This window comes from Gavialis gangeticus, unplaced genomic scaffold (assembly GCF_001723915.1).
Source record: "Gavialis gangeticus isolate Ggan-Ray unplaced genomic scaffold, GavGan_comp1, whole genome shotgun sequence".
NCBI classification, from domain to species: Eukaryota; Metazoa; Chordata; order Crocodylia; family Gavialidae; genus Gavialis; species Gavialis gangeticus.
In genome coordinates this window covers 17,353,514-17,369,517 of record NW_017729019.1, presented here as the reverse complement: position 1 = coordinate 17,369,517, position 16,004 = coordinate 17,353,514, and the positions used below count along the sequence as shown (strand labels likewise).

The 16,004-nt window shown below is 53.8% G+C and overlaps 1 protein-coding gene across 2 annotated transcripts in view; it reads right to left on the bottom strand.

Moving 5' to 3' along the window:
* ATP2B4 (ATPase plasma membrane Ca2+ transporting 4) overlaps positions 1 to 16,004 on the bottom strand; it is a 115,498-nt gene that overhangs the window by 50,012 nt on the left and 49,482 nt on the right. For both annotated transcript variants that reach the window (XM_019514270.1, XM_019514269.1), the window contains exons 2-6: positions 14,701 to 15,290; positions 5,868 to 6,065; positions 3,172 to 3,429; positions 1,691 to 1,816; positions 784 to 906 (exon numbers count right to left, since the gene is read on the bottom strand). In XM_019514270.1, the coding sequence (XP_019369815.1) occupies positions 784 to 906; positions 1,691 to 1,816; positions 3,172 to 3,429; positions 5,868 to 6,065; positions 14,701 to 14,896 (901 nt within the window). In that variant the 5' untranslated portion in view covers positions 14,897 to 15,290. The remainder of the gene's footprint in view (positions 1 to 783; positions 907 to 1,690; positions 1,817 to 3,171; positions 3,430 to 5,867; positions 6,066 to 14,700; positions 15,291 to 16,004) is intronic.

Genomic DNA, 16,004 nt, shown 5'->3' with positions numbered 1-16,004 from the left:
GAAGCTGGAGAACAGACAGGCCAAGAGCCCCAAAATGCTTCCCTTGGGGCTTCAGAGTACTTTGCTGGGCAAAAAAAAGGTGGCCCAGAGGGGAACAAGTCAAGGCTCCCCACACACATTGCACTAATATGATGATGGGGCACCAGGGAGGGATGCTGAGGGTATTACTTTCCTACCCACCAAAATCAGGGAGAGAACCACCCACCTGAGGCTGACAGTACAACAAAGCAAGTACAGAAAGGATCCATCCTCCACCCCCACACCCCTCAGGAAGCCAAAGGAGGGGTCATCTCTCTTGGACGGAGAGAGAGAACCAGCAGAAAAAGTAAGGCCGCCAAAGACGCCTTTGGGAATGGGAGAGCCTGAAGGACACTGATCACTGCAGCCACCCTTACTCCCTCGACAGCCTCCCTGCCAAAGCCACCTCACCCACAGCAATTCCATCGTCAGCCCCGCAAGCCCTCGTCTTTCCCCTCCCAAACTGCAGCTGGATGGAGAGCAAGAGAGGTGGAAGTTGTGTCCGAGAGGAGTTGAGGATTGGGGGACCCAGAAAGTGTCCTAGGCGTGGAGTGGGTTTTAGGCCACACGCTCCCTCCACTCACTGCTTTGTGACCAGATGGCAGCAGCCTGGTTCCCCCAGGCTTCACATCACCCTACTCAGTCTTACACGCTACCAGGGCTGCGTATTCACCCTCTGCGGTCAGCCACAGACACGACTTGCCACGTTCCAGCAGAGACATCCCAGACACAGAAGAAAGGCTGCGAACCCAGAAAGCTCCTTACCTTTCTTCACCTTCTTCTCCTCATCCCCTTCTGCACCCAGCAGAGTGAAGATGATTCCAGTTTGCGAGTTGATGCCCACAGCAGTCACCACCATCCTCCCGGAGCCCTCCATCACATGGGTACCTGGCCAGGGGACCGGAAAGAGCGAGCTATGAGGAGACAATGCTGACACTTCTTCCCCGACTCTCTAGACATGGGACTGGCCGACTCGGAGGACTGCATTACAGGTCCCATCACTTCTGGATCGCCGGTTCAAAGCTAGCCCAGGTCAGTGTCTCAGAGTAAGTTACAACCCACATCCGGCCTATTCAGTGCCTTGTATTCAGTGACTTCAATGGGTATCTTTCCAGGTTCCCATAAGACAAGTGTCCTCATCGTGATGACTGACACCATCCTATTCATTTCAGCAGAAACACCATGGAGTGAATGAACTGCTAATTTTCCCCTCAAGAGAGGGGCCTAGCAATCAAGGTGGGCCAGTAGATTGGCACCCACCACCACAGTGGTACGGAAGTCCCTCTGGGGCAAGGCTGGAGCAGGCTGGTAGGATCATGTTGTCGGGGAACTTTGTTTTGCTGCTTCCCACCCTATGCTGTGCCCGACCCATGGATACATGGAAGATTCAGGCTCCAGGTCTGCTTGCCCACCACCTCAGCCCACTCCTAGGAGGAGACAGGCTTGCACTTGGCCCACTCCACGCTGCCTGGACCCCACACAAACTGAAGAGAGCTCAGGCACCTTCAGCCACCCTCTAGCTCTCAGGATGGGCATGGTCTATTTTGTCACCATCATGAAGGTGACACCACATTGCCATTTGAACATTCATCCTGTTGCACCTCTACACGGTAAGGGGTTTGGAGACTGGCTGGGTTTCCCAGCTCTCATAGGGCATGTCTGCTGGGCTTACCGGAAAGCAGCATGGGGTCCTTGTCCAGGGACTTCTTGACTTGGTCCGACTCCCCAGTCAAAGAGCTCTCATCAATTTTCAGATCATTGCCTTGAATCAGGATGCCATCAGATGGCAACAAGTCACCTGGGAGAGCAGGGAACAACCATGGGTTACAGCTGGCCCTGGTCTGAGGCTGCTGAGCAGGGATTTCACCCATCCTAGGGAGAGATCCCAGGGTTGTAGAGCAGGGCCAAGCTGAGGGAAGAAAGGTGGCACAGTGGAGGATGGCATGAGGAGACTCCAAGCCACCTCACTGATGAATTCCCAGTAGCACAAGGCAATGGAGGTCCCCAGAAGGAGGATGGGACGGCCAATTAGAGCAGAAGCCTTTTATCAGTGCAACTAGAGCTTAACCCTAAGCAAAAGGGATTTGGTGGGCAGTCTCTGCTGAGAGAGTGACTTGATGCAGATAGATGCAATGGGTTAATAAAAACAGAATTAAAAAAAAATTAAAAATTAAGATGTAGAAGAATACGGGAGGGACTTACCTGCAACTCTGACAACCAACACAAGCGGTTAATCGTTTTGGATTAAAACAAAGTATTCAAGTAGTACCAACTTACTGCCAAAGTTTTAAGTAAGAGAGTCAGACCACTGACACTGTGGGAGTCACTAAATACCTAGCACCACAATTTGCTAACATTTTGAGAGAATTAACTCCTACAGATATAGAGCTACTTCTCATCAGTTACCACGTGTTCAGCTAGTTTAAAATCAATGATCAGTTCATTAAAAGGAGTTGAGAAACCAAGGAAAAGCTAGAAAGGCACTTGTTTCTTCCTTCCAGTTTAAAAACTAGAGCTAAGTTCTAATCAAGGATGACATCTACTGGCTCTACAATTAAGACCATGGTGTCTGGAAACAAATACTTGCTTCGTTTAATAAAACGAATTGGGTTTAGCTGTAAAACATGGATGTATAGAACTTTTCCCTTATATACCACACACAGTAACAGCTTTCTTCCTCTTATTCTTTGAGAAACTCTTGAAAGACTAGTGATGCATTTCAGGATCCATCCAAAACGGTGCCCGCTATAAGTTATGAGCATTAAAAATAGCGTAGCAAAATAAGAAGTTCATCATACCTCATTTTCCAGCATAACCAGAAATGTCAATGTTAAGAATCCAAACAAGCGTGTCAACTACACCCTCGCATAAATAAGTGCGCCTATAGATACAGGGTAGCCTCTTGGTTAGAAGAAGTTCCATCAAACTTATTGTAAAGGGTACATTTAGCTGCCAATCAACAGGCTTTTTGATTACTCTCCAATGAGAATTAACCTCATTTTAATCAAGATAACAAAAATAGAACATGTCAAGCAAGATAATATTTGAGGTTTCCTGTTTGCCGATTTAAACCCAGGTCATCCCAAAGGGGCTCGGAGTGCAAGCCATGCCATGGGACCTATCTGGCACCACCCAACACCGCCACTTGCTCACCATATTTGATCTGTGCAATGTCCCCCACCACGATCTCAGCCACAGGAATCTGGATCACCTGCCCCTTGCGGATGACCGTGAACTTCTGCTCCTGCTCGATTCGGCTCTGGAGGCCCCGGAACTGCTTCTCTTTGCTCCAGTCATTGAACGCAGTCACCAGCACCACGATGATCACTGAGAACAGGATGGCTGCCCCCTCGATCCAGCCGGCCTGAGACTCCCCCTCGTCCTCCACGCCACCTGCCACTTGGCCACACACTGCAGGGGGATGGGGTGGCAAGAGAAAAGGAAGGGGGAACATTCAGGCATGCAAGGAAATGTGTGTGCATGCTGTACCACACAGGCATTGAAAGGCATACACTCATAGAGGGGCCCCCTGTCCCCTTTCTCTCCAAAGCCCATCCCTACACCCCCCTCCTGCAAGGATGTAGTCATCACCCTTGCAAGCATTTTTGCACAGGTTGGCTTAACGTCTAGAGCACAAAGCTGGGGCTTGGGACACCTGGGTTCTAACTTCCAGTTCTGCAAACCCAGCTCTACTGGTGAGTTTGGAAATGAGTCAGCTCCTCTGCGTCCCCAATTTGCTGACACCGTCGGGCACTGAACTCATGGAAACTGCTTACAAAATAAACTCAAGCACACGCAATCACTGGGCACCTTTGCAACCTCTAGTCTGTGTCAGGAAACCCAAACTGAATGCTGGGGGAAACAGAGGCACAGAAGGGATAAGCAGCTCACCCACCCACCCCACAGGGGAGAGTCACGTTGGAGCTGGGATTAGAAATCATGCGAGTAGGCCACCTCTCTGCTGACCAGGCAGGGCCCCTGCAAGAGGTTTAAAGTAAGATTCTCCAAAGCCCTCAGAGATCCCTGATGACAGGCACTGGCCTACACAGAGCAGCTCATCATGGCAGGGCAACAGCTTCCAGGAAGCATATGCACCCTCACGACTGCCACAGTGGACCCAGCATCCTCCCTCTGTGGTACCGTGACAGATATACTAGGAGTTGATCACAGAAAGGGTAAGTGCAACGCATCACTGTCATGTTATCATGCACCCGGACCCAAAATAAGGTTCAGGGCTCAGGTCTCCCAGGACACCATAATGCCTTTCATTTGCAGCTGCCATGTCTCCACATGCGTGTACACATACATGCACGTGCCCAGTATGATTAAGATAAAAAGAACATTACTCTGATATTTCTCTGCACACAAGACATCAATGGATCTTTGACAACATGGTGATAAACAGCCTAGCTGTACCCCAATAGGCACACTGGTACGTAGGCAGAACACATGCATGAAAAACGCAGGGCTCTCTCTTCCCTGAAGCATCAGTTATTGGCTCTGAGGGGCCTGCTCAAGCCCGTCGGAGCTAATGCAGTCATGCTCATCGACTTCAATGGGAGTCAGATGAGGCCAAAGAGGCAGGCTATTGACCAGGCAGACTGATGGCCTCTGCAGTCTGAACGGTCTCCAGGGGGCATACTGCAGTCACATCCATGAACACCTCCCTCAGTCAAGCTACCCCCACACTGGGGCTGTGCACAGACCCGAAGAACAAGGCAGGATGATGAGCAGAGGGGCAAGTTGGACCGTCTCTTTGTGCCATCACCCCGGTGAGGTCTTGGCTTTTGTAGAGTCCTAGTCTCTCACCCAGCTCACTCCTTCCCACCCATCAGTCTGCCCTTGTCTTCCTTTCCAGCCCATGACATCTGCCACAGCCCAGGTGATGCCACCTCATATCCAACTGCATGGTCCAAAGGCACTTGAAAGACCAGTCTTGGACACCTCTCTGCATCTAGCACCCATTAGCGCAAACAGCCACCCAGATGCAACAAACAGGAGTTATATCTCCCCTGTCCCTGAGTCACACGCGTCCCAGGAGGACTGTGGTAGATGGGGATGACAGGACACCACAGCACCGCACAGCAGCTTAGAACAGGATATGAATCCTCCATTGTCCCAAAATGCCAAGTGCATGGGGTAGGTTTAGTTTGGCAGGATGGGAGAGACAGAACCCGGCCAGGACAGACAGGAGAAAGGTTTCTCCATGGAGGTGAATGAAAGCAGGAGCCTTTCCATTAGTCTCAGCTGACTTTGGACCGGGCCCTGCATATTAGAGGCCTCAAATTGCACCCAGCACTGTGCCATCAAAAGCTGCGCAGTGGGAGGCCAAATGTGCCGAGATGGTGGCACAGCGGCTGTGAGGCTGTGGGCGGGCGAAGGCAGCCGCGATGCCAGCTGTACAGGCAGGAGCTCAGCTGCGGAAGATTTGTTTACTAGCCGATCAGGTAAAGCATATGTGCGCGGGAGGGGGAGCGCGGGACCCGCTCCCCCCAGCTGGCACCCGTCAGCAGTGCTCCACAGTCAATCGTGGAGCTGCACTGGAGCTGCCAGCTCCCGATTCATGCCTCGGGGAGAGCACAAGGTGGTGACCAGACCCCTTTGATCCAAACACAAGTGATACGCGCTTTAGGAGGCCAAGATGCAGCTGTGATAGGATCAGAGCTGGGGGTGGGGGGCAGCTAATCCAGCCCCTTGCTCAAGGTTGGATCATCCTTTTCCTACCACAGCTCCTCCATCCTTGCTCGGCATGGCTGAGATGCAAGTTGCTTGGGGAGAACAGGAGGGGTTGGTCTTGTCTTTTCCCTCCAGTTTCTCCCCCAGGAGGAGGGAGGCTGTAGGAGACTCACATTCGTTTTCCCCGCCTGGAGGGTGGTAGAAGGACAGGCCCAGGGAAATTATGGCTGCGATTTCCAAGATGATCAGCGTGACGTCCTGAAGCGCCTCCCACACTAACTGCAGGAAAGTCTTGGCCTTCTTGGGAGGAATGAAGTTCTGGCCAAACACCTGCCTCCGCTTCTCCAGGTCTGTGGGGTTTCCAGACAAGCCTGCAGGGGGAAGGGAAGGGAAGGAGGAGGCGTGAGAGAGGAGCATACCCCAGCCACTCCCTCCCTCAAGCCAATGCTTCATCCTCAGGCATCACAGGGCATCTTTATTCTCCATCCCTCCTGCCAGCATCATTGACCACAGCATCTCCACACCACCACCAAGATCAGGGCCCCGCAGTGCTGGGGGCTGTACGTACAGTAAGGGAGAGACAGTGCCCAACTAAAGGAGCTTTCAGTCTAGGAGGACAGAAGGGAAAAGGAGAGGCACAGTGGAAGTGACTTGACCAAGGTCACCCCTGAGGTCTGTGGCAGAGCTGGGAACAGAACCCAAGTGTCCCTGCTTCAAGCATCCTTCCTCACCCACCAGCCCCTGCTGCCTCTTCTTCACCCACTGCTTTAATGTGTGCTCACTCTTCCTGCTGGGCCTCCACTCAACAGCAGCCAAGGTTATTCAGACCATAGAGGGGACAGGCAGAGGCAAGGATCAGCTTCCATACAACAGGCACTGATTTGCCTCAAGGCTGCACATGCTCTGGGGACCAGAGACCAGCTGGGACCACGCAGCCACTTCCCCCAAAAGGACATAGCCTGCAGCAAACGTGGGAGTTCCCTCCTGACACCCCCAGGGAGCACTGAGGTTGGGGCCCAAAGGCAGCAAACAAACAGGGACAGTTGGGAGGCTCTGCTCAGGCTCCCAGCTGTGGGGACACACACTAGCCCAGGAGGACAATGCTAGAGAGGAGCAAATCAGATGGGCAATTTGTCCCCTCCCCTACCACACACTCAGTCGCCGCCTCCAAGGAAGCCTCCGCCATGCCAGTTAATACTGGTTGGCACTCACCGGCTTGTTTACATGTTGCATCAATTAGCCATGAATCTGGCATTTCAGATGAGCGTGCAAATTGGACCCGCCTGACTCGGGCTCTTCCCCCTGCACGGTACAGCCCTCTCCAAATTAGGGCCCCAGAAGAAGCCCCAAATCCAGGCTGCACCCAGGTACTGGACTTCTCCCTCCCCATATCACCAGGCTGCATATTTCAGACCCACCAGGGGAGCTGCGGTTGCTCCCTCCCAGCTCAGCTCTTTGGCAAGGCAAGGCAGGGTGCTGCACACATAGCCATGGCCCACACAGGGCACTTCAACCCACTGCTAGAGCACAGCCTCAGCGGCACAGGCACATGCTCACTCTAAAGACTAGGAAGGATAGGCGAGTCCCACAGCAGATGCAGCCTCACGTGGATGCAACTTCGCCAGTCAGTCCCCACCCACGTGCTCCGCCACCCCTGGCCTTCATCCACTTTGCCACGTGGACTCTTGGGCTGAGAAGCAACGGGGGGAATGAGATTACAGGGAGCCCTGGCTGCTGCCTTGATGCCCAGATCACTGGAGCGGCTGTCCCTGGCACCCAGGGTCAAGGACATGTGGGCAGGTTGGTGGCAGAGTTCCCTTGCCACCACCTCCTTTGCCACGCTGCCCATTGTACAGCGCCATCACTACCGCCGCTAGCTGCCTCCTGACCACTTGTGCATGTGCCTCGCAGTCCCTCAGGGAGGCAGGACTAAGCAAAGGGAAACCGAGGCACTGAGCAGAGCAGTGGTTTGGCCAGGAGACCTGGGGCAGACCAAAGAAGCGAGCCCGAACCTTCCTCAGAACCGGCCTGCGCTCGGCCGCCTCTGCCCCATCTCCACGTCTCACAGCACAGGGGATCCCGACCTTCTCCCCAGCATTATCTGCCTTCCAGCCTGAGCTCCTACAAACCCCAGCTCCACCTTAAAACAGTTCAGAGCCCTGCATTTTCCAGCTTAAGGGAGCCCCAGCTGGGCTCCTGCCAGGTCCCAAGATGCACCAGGATGGAGGAGGTCTGCAGAATCCTCTCTGCAAGGATTTGGATGCTTCCCCTTTTGCCATGTGGGCCCTGGCTAGGGCAGCATCGCAGGCCCTGGAAGCCTTCCCAGGCCCCTCTTGCAGCTGACGGACTCTCCCCTCTGGCAGGGGTGTCTGTTTGTGTGCGTGTGGGGGTGGGGGCTGTCCTCAGTTGCACTGGGCTTAGGGATGGAGAGAAGACAAACAAAGTCCTGTCCTTTGCTACCCAGCTGCCGCACCCGCAGGAAGGGGCTGGCAATGGAGAGCAGGGAGTGCCCCACCCTCCGGGCACGGGCTGGCGGAGCACGTGGCAGCAGGGCCCGGGGAAAGGAAAGCCAGCTGAGTGAAGTCATCCCGGGGTCTCCCTGCAGGGATGTTCCCTGGCAGCCCGGCTGGGAGTGGTCCCCGCCCGAGTCTCCTACAGGATGGGAAAAAAATAATGGGGTTTGACTCACGGCTGGGTCAGGGCCTAGGATGCGGGTGGAGAGGATGAGCACATGCACCGGCCGGCTGCAGGGAGGGAGGGAGGGAGGGCAGCCAGACAACAAGACCGGCGGCCTCTTCGCAAGCTCAACCGCAAGCTGCCGGGAGGCTGTGAGCCCTCAGAGCCCCCTCACGTTCCCCCAAATACCCAGTCTGTGCCACAGAGCGCAAGATGCCCTGCTCAAAGCATCTGTAAATCATCCTTCAGCTCCTAGCAGGGGCACTGGGGACAGCCAGTGCCTACATAGGCAGACTAAGAGTAGATAGGGTCACTTCTCTGGGCCAGGCTGCACACCCACTGTGCTGACTGGGACAATCGAGGCACTGCCACGTCGGCCTCATGGCAATACACGGCCTCATGCACCAGCTCTTCTCTCACTGCCCGTCTCCCCTCATACTTGGTTCATTGCAGCTACTCTCCTCTCATGGCACCGGCCTGTGCCCTGCCAGGCAGGGAGCAGGGCTGCCCCCAGTGCCCTCTGCCCACGTGGGAGACTAGAATGAAGCCAGCTCACTGCTGCACCAGGGGCAAAGCAGAGCAAAACTTAGACCACCAACCCCCCAAGAGCGACTGGAGCTGGGCACCCCAAGAGCAAGTCAGCAAGCTCTGGGAAACCAGGACAAGATATTTTTTAGGGGCCCCTAAAGGAGACAGGCATCCGTTCCCACTGATCTGTCCATCTCCATGTACAGCACCGAGCACAAGAGAGCCCCAATTTCAGTTGGGGCCTTGAGAACTGAACACAGCGGAAAAGCATTTAACTCCTCGGAGGCTCTCCTAACCCCTGCCAAATCCCTGGACTTGGGCCCCGTTACAGTTGGAAGAGAACAAACACAAGGTTCAAAGGGGTGAATGCTATAGAGAGAAGCCCCAAAATGAAAAGCCTGCCACTGCAGGCACTCGGCAAACGGCAAGTACCTCCTCCTAGGCTGTACCACCCTCAAACTTGGGTCCACCACAGGCAGGGGAGGTCACTTATCCTGGTGGGGAAAATGAGCTGGAGGCCTTGGAAAGCTAGAGGGGGATGTCAGGAGGAATAAAAACAAGACGACTTCTGCTAGCAGAAAGGAGGAGCTGAGCTACGCCCCTTCCAGCCCTGCACAGCACTGATCCTGGCTGGGTGAGCTAAGTGCCTCTTCCAGGCTCACACAGCAGCGGGTTGGTACCAGGGGCTGGTTCTTCATCCCTCCCTATGCCCTTGCCATGGCTTCCCTCAACCCCTTGCAAAGACTTCTCTCCTCCCCTCAGCCTCCACCGCTCCCCTGGGATGCACTTTGGTAGGCAAAGCAATGGCCTTATCTGGAGAAGCAAAGGGTAGAGTGCGCCCCGACGTAACTGGGAGGAGGTGCCCAGACAGCACAACCAGCCCTATGCCAAGGGTCCCCAGTTACAGGATCAGCCTCTCAGCTGGGCATCCTCAGGCATCACGGGGCATCTTTATTCTCCATCCCTCCTGCCGGCATCATTGACCACAGCATTATCACACTGCCACCAAGATAAGGGCCCTGCCGTGCTGGGGACTGTACATACAGCCAGAGGGAGAGATGAAAATGGTGACTCTGGAGCCGTTGTCACAAGCGGGTGAATCCCGGCGGACATACATCACCCAGGGGAGATGGGGAAGAGAGACAGGTTTTCAAAGCGACTCGCTGAACAAGCCCTTCCTGCTGCACAGCATCTGTCACACACAGCTCCCCACCACCCTCAGCCTCTTGGCCACCACGAAGGGGTCGTGTTCCCAGCAACGTGTGGAAGGTTAATGTCACAGCCGTCAGCCTCATGGGACAAAGGAGGAGCTGCTGGGGGTTGGAAAAGGGGTGACGAATAGGCCTGGGTGTCAGCAAGAGAACTGCTGCAGAGGGTGAAGAGCTGAGCTACCTGTTGCTGCAAGGCAACATCACCCCATGGTAATGAGCTCCCTGCTCATCTCCCCATCTCTCAAGAGCATCACTGGCTGGTGGGCTGTTGTGCCCCTGCTAGGTTGTTTGCCCTGGAAGGGCCGGGCACAAAAGCCAGCTTACAGACATGGGCACAGCATGAGGCAGCATTTCCAAACTTGGATAGGAAGGAAAAAACTCAAAATGGTTCCTGCTTCTACATCCCTTGTACTAGAGAAGGGACTGAACTTGGCTGCAGTGGTATCAGGGAGGGAACCGGGCATAGGTTACTGGGCAAAGATAGATAGCTTGACATGCTATCCTCAGAGCCTGAGTCCTGGCCGGGCCTCGACAGCAATGGAAGGGGCTGAGCTGGACCTTCAACCACTCCTTGAGATAAAACCAAGCTCTCATCAGGAAAGAAGTCATCCTGAGTCACGCTAGGATATGCATGAGCTGGTCTCAGCACAGATGAGAACAAGCTCTCTTGTGAACAATGTCCATCGACGCTGCCACCTTCCACCGACAGCATTCACAGGTCTGACAGCGAAACACCAGGGCTAGACTCTAGAGCTGGATGGAGCATCCAAACAATGACCGGGGTGGGTTCAGCATCCTTGGGGTGCATCTCACTGCTGCCAAAAAACAGCTGGATGCACAGGGAGGAAACACTGTGCTAGGGACCTCTGTGGAGAACAGCTGTATCCATTTCCAACTTATGGACCGATTTTAGCCTACAAGGACATTCACCTGCCCCAAGACCTCCCCAGGCTCCCCTGCCCCAGCCAGAGACCTTCTGTTACAATGCAGGGATAAAAAAAGGAAGCAGAAGGTGCAATGTGGGGAAGGAGGGAATCTGGATGTGTCCGCTTCCTGGCAGCCGGCGCTGCTTGGCTGGGATTCAGAAGGACAAAAAGGTGCCCACGGAGGGCTGCTATATTTTATACGTCAATGCTGAAGGTCTCTGAGGACTATTTCTATCAGCATAATAGATTCTGTAATTTCCTCTCATTACTCAGGAGAAAGTTTCCATGCTAAGCCTAGGTTTGCAGCACAGCTTGGCTAATGCATCTCAGTCCTGGCCTACAGCTCTCCCTGTCATTCCAGCCTTGGGACGCTCCCCTCTTCCATCCCACCACAGGGCTTAGAAGATGCCGCTTCGCTGTCTGGACAGGAAAGAGCACACAAAAGCCTCTCCAGTTACATCCCTTTGATCCCAGCAGAAATTGGAGGCACAGAGGCTTCCACAAAGGGTGAAAGAGAGGAGGAATAAAAGCTGCAGAGAAGATCTGATCCTAGAAACAGTCGGCTCTTCTTACCGCTGTTCAACCTGGCTTCTCATCCATGCTTAATCATCTCTGTCCCACGAATACTTGAGGGTGGGTCTGAGCTGTGGAGAATGGTCCGAATGCCCTAGAGGCTCACAGTTTTGCGGCTCAGACCCTCAAGCAGCCCTGTGAACTTTTGGTGGGGTGGGAAGGAATAAATTAACTGGTAATCTCAAGAAATATTCCAGAGGCTGGTTCCTTTTTTCAAACCGCCTGTAGCACGGCTGAGGGCTCTTTGTACCCCAAATCCATCTTATCCTATGGCTGGGAGCCAAGTTGATGGATGTTGGGTTGGATTTCCTAAGGGACTCGGCACCTGCAGCTTCTATGGACTTCAGCTGGAAGGAAGAGATGTCATTCTGAGCTCTCAAATACCAAAGTGCCCCCCACCCCCCCAAATATCAGTGGAAACTCATGGAAATGTTGGCTTCACTAGTTCTCAGTGAGAAGATTAGACTCTTTTCTATGGTGCATCGTTCTATACACTTCCAGGGTGCACTGGGCTATCCACCCTGGGCTGGCAGGCAAAACTATTTGCAGATCATGGAGGCTAATAAGTCACCGCACTGGTGTGGTCTGGATGAGTCGGGCCCTGTGCAGGCTCCTTCGTGGAATGAATGGACAACAGGTGACTCCTGGGGACACAACAAAAGTCCCTGGCTTGAGCAAAATTGTTGAGATCATGCTGGTGCCTGTGGTTTCCTACCTGACTGGGTGGCGAGGCCTGCTCATGTCAGGGCCACCAAGCATGAAAAAAGGCTGTTTCACTGCAGGCAACAAAAATCTCAGCTTAGCAAGGCACTAAGGACAGGGTCTGGGTGGGCAGAGAGCAGGGAGCTCACCAAAGGCATAGGGCCTACTACCTCAGCCCATTGAGCATCACCTCAGACTCACAAGTCTGTGCCAGGTGGTGCGAGAGACCACTGGAAATAAACCCAAGTGAGAGCAACGCAAGGGCTGCGTGGGACGGAGGAAGTCTGGGCCTGGGAAAGGAGGGAGAGTCAGCAGACGAGAGGGCCGAGGAGGATTAGGGCAGTCATTCTGCAGCTGTCCCCTGCCAAGAGCACTCAGGCCAGGGCACAGCATGTGGGGTGCACCCCCCCATCCCAGGCCCCTGCACGTGCGCTCAGTGCTTGGCAGAGGAAATGTGTCCCTTTGTGATCTGGATTTGGCATTTCCACCAGGACACCCCCCTCCCTTCTCTAATTACATCCCTATATTGTCTTCCCTCCCCCCCGCACCTTCCCGTTCCCAGTCACAGCTGTGAAATATGCTAATCCAGCTCTTACACCAGAAAATGAGCGCGCTAATAATAACAGCCGGCAAGTTTTCAAAGCAAAGAAAGAAACCCATGCCCGTTCAGAGCCTCCGCCAGGCTAACACAGCTGCCAGTCCTGCTGCCTACCCCATCCAGGGTCACTGAGCCAATCCAGCCAGTCCACAGCCAACGGATACTTCAGCAAGGGTTTCTCCTCCCTTCTAGGATTCCTGGCTCAGTCCATTTTGCTGGTATTAAAGAGGACTCTTCCTACTGTTTTCCACCCTATTCTCATGTAGGACCACCATCCACCCTGAATGCGCTGTGGCTGTCCCACCCTGCTACTAGCCTCTGTTGCAGGTCCCACTGCAATCTCTGTGGCTAGGAATTTAAAAAAAGTCATTGCATTGCAGCAGCACAGCACCACGAAGCATGAGCCTGCCCTGTGAGACAAGCTAGAGTCAGCAGGAACCCCCAAGGCATCACTTTCCAAAGCTGTCAGGCCAGCATCAGCAACTCTGTTAACTTTGGGGATGTTTTGGAGCAGCGGTCTGGTTATCATCGCTGTCAGAGGAGACAGCCTTCCCACACAGAGGTTAGTTTTAGACCTTCTGAGGCCATATTAGGAGTGCAGAGACTCTGTGTGTACTTGCATGCCTGTCCATCCAACTTAAGAGTTGCCTCTTTTAAACAATCTCCATATGTGCGGTCGTCCAGGACACCAACGTCCTTGCACAGCTAGTCCCAGCACATGTGCAGAACCCAGCTGGAATCAGTGCTCCCCTGCTAGTAACTAGGCTTGGCTGCTAAGTGCTAAACTACCTTTAGACTCTCCTTCATTGGCATTTCATGCAGTCCTCGTGCACACTGTAAATTACTGAACACACTGAAGCACAAGCCCCAGAGGTGCACTCGGGCAGCACAAATTCCTTTGCAGTTTTTATGCTGCCTGAACTATTCAACTCTTAGCACCTCTGTCTCTGTGGGAGTGGGAGAAGGGACCTGGGGCAGCAGACAGCATGCGACCCTGAGGCTTTGTGGCCAATACCCTGGACTGGGACCTGGCAGAGTTGGGATCTATTGCCAAGCAAGTCATGGAATCATAGAAAATGAAGGTGGAAGGGAGCTCAAGAGGTCACATCTAGTCCAACCCCCTGCTCAAAGCAGGACCAGTCCCAACTACATCATCCCAGCCAAGGTTTTGTCTCCCCCGGTTTTAAAAGCCTCCAAGGATGGAGAGTCCACAGCCTATCTGGGTAGCCTGTTCAGCGTTTGACTACCCTCCTAGTGAGAAAGCTTTTCCTAATATCTAACCTAAACTTCCCCTGCTGCAACTTGAGACCATCACTCCCTGCGCTGTCATCTGCCACCACTGAGAACAGACTAATTACTCCATCCTCTTTGCAACCCCCCTTCAGGGAGCTGAACCGCTCTCCAGGGAGTTCATGTAGGACCAGATCCATACGAGGTCTGTAGGCACCCAAAATCTTTCCAGACCTGGCCCTTAAACCTCTTGCCTCTGCTCCTCTCCTTCAAAATACAGGTGATCTTTCCAGCATTTTGTTAGCCTCGCTGGACTGTAAGCTCCTTCGGACAGGGGCCATCTCTCACTAAGTGAGACCAGCCTAGCACAATGCTCTTGGGTCGAGTCACAAAACACCACCGTGAGACAATGACCTGGGATGGGCACTTTTAGCTGTTGATCCCAAGTCTTGTACCAAGAGCATAGGCACCGTGTCTGATCAGAGCTCCCCATCTCGCCTGGCCAGCAGGGAACTGCTTATGGGAGCCTGGGAGATACTGCTCCCATTTCTCAGCCCCTTACCTTCTACTGGCGAGGTCTTCAGCCTCTTGCAGATGTTCTGCACTCCCCCGTAGGTGTCGTTTATCCTGGTGACGGCCTCGGAGCTCCGAAGCTCCATGAGGTTTCGCAGTTCAACCACGGAACAACCAAAGTCCCCTTCATGGTTGCCTTCGGCAACAGAGTTGCCAGGATGGTGGTCTGCAGAGTTGTTGGTCATCTTGCCAACACAACCAGAGTCAAAGCAGATGCACCCGGAAATCAGGAAAAAAACCCCCAAAAAACAAAAACCCCAAACAAATGCTGGCTTCTAGGTTTTTACCTCCCTCCCCCGAACGTCCCGCAGGGGACACAGGCAGTCCTTGGCAGCCTCACTCCGCAGCCCCGTGGAGACCGGAGGATCACGGCGGAGGTATCGGGGGGTTGGGGAGGGGGAAGCGGGTGCTTCCTTCTACAGCCTCCCAGGTGAAGCCGGTGCGATTAGCCGAGCCCAACTTCTCCAGATAAAGGTGTAAACAGGATGTGCATGTTACCGTGGAAGCAACCTTAGCAACGACCACCGTGCATCTCCCAGAAGAGGAGGAGGGTTCCCTGGATACCGGCAGCAACGGGAGCTACAAAACAAGAATTTGGAATAAAAATAGTCATTAGCAAGAGGGTCCAAGAGCCTGGCAAGTAGATCCGTGCACGCCCCGGGACAGGGGAAGGTGCTGCAGGGCCGCCTCTCGAGAAACACTGGGATGCAGCAAGGTGAAGGGACCAGCTCTCAGGCTTGGAGCTCATGGGGTCTAAAGCCCACCTCCGCCTCTCTCCTAGCAGGATGCGACTGGGATGCTCTCAGCCCGGGTTTTACTCCGGGCCTAGATTTTGTAGCTGCTTCATCATAACAGCAGTGCTCAGCGCTAGGATGGAGTTGGATCCCGAGCTGGTGGAAACAGGTTTAACCACACAGGGGGCTCGGGGCACTGAATATCCCCATCAACAATGGGAGGAGAGACCCCACAGAAGAAGGGCTGTGCCGGCGAGTCAGGAATAGCACCCAGGTGGCTCTCTGCTCTCTCTGCAGCTGTCTGGCCCAAACCTAAGACCAACAGAAAAAAAAAAATCTTTCCATTCATTTGTTTCAAAAATAAATCCTTCCAGTGGAAAAAACAGCTGTTCCTTACACAAACACCTCCCCCTGCGGTGCCGGGGACAGAAACTGGAAGCGAGGCTGACTATAGCTTTGGGTGGAAGTCTGTATCTAGAGAAAGCTGAAATAGTATTAATGATGTTCATTTACTGAGAAACCCGCTGCAGTTTGCAAGTCCTGTCACTGTTTAAATCAT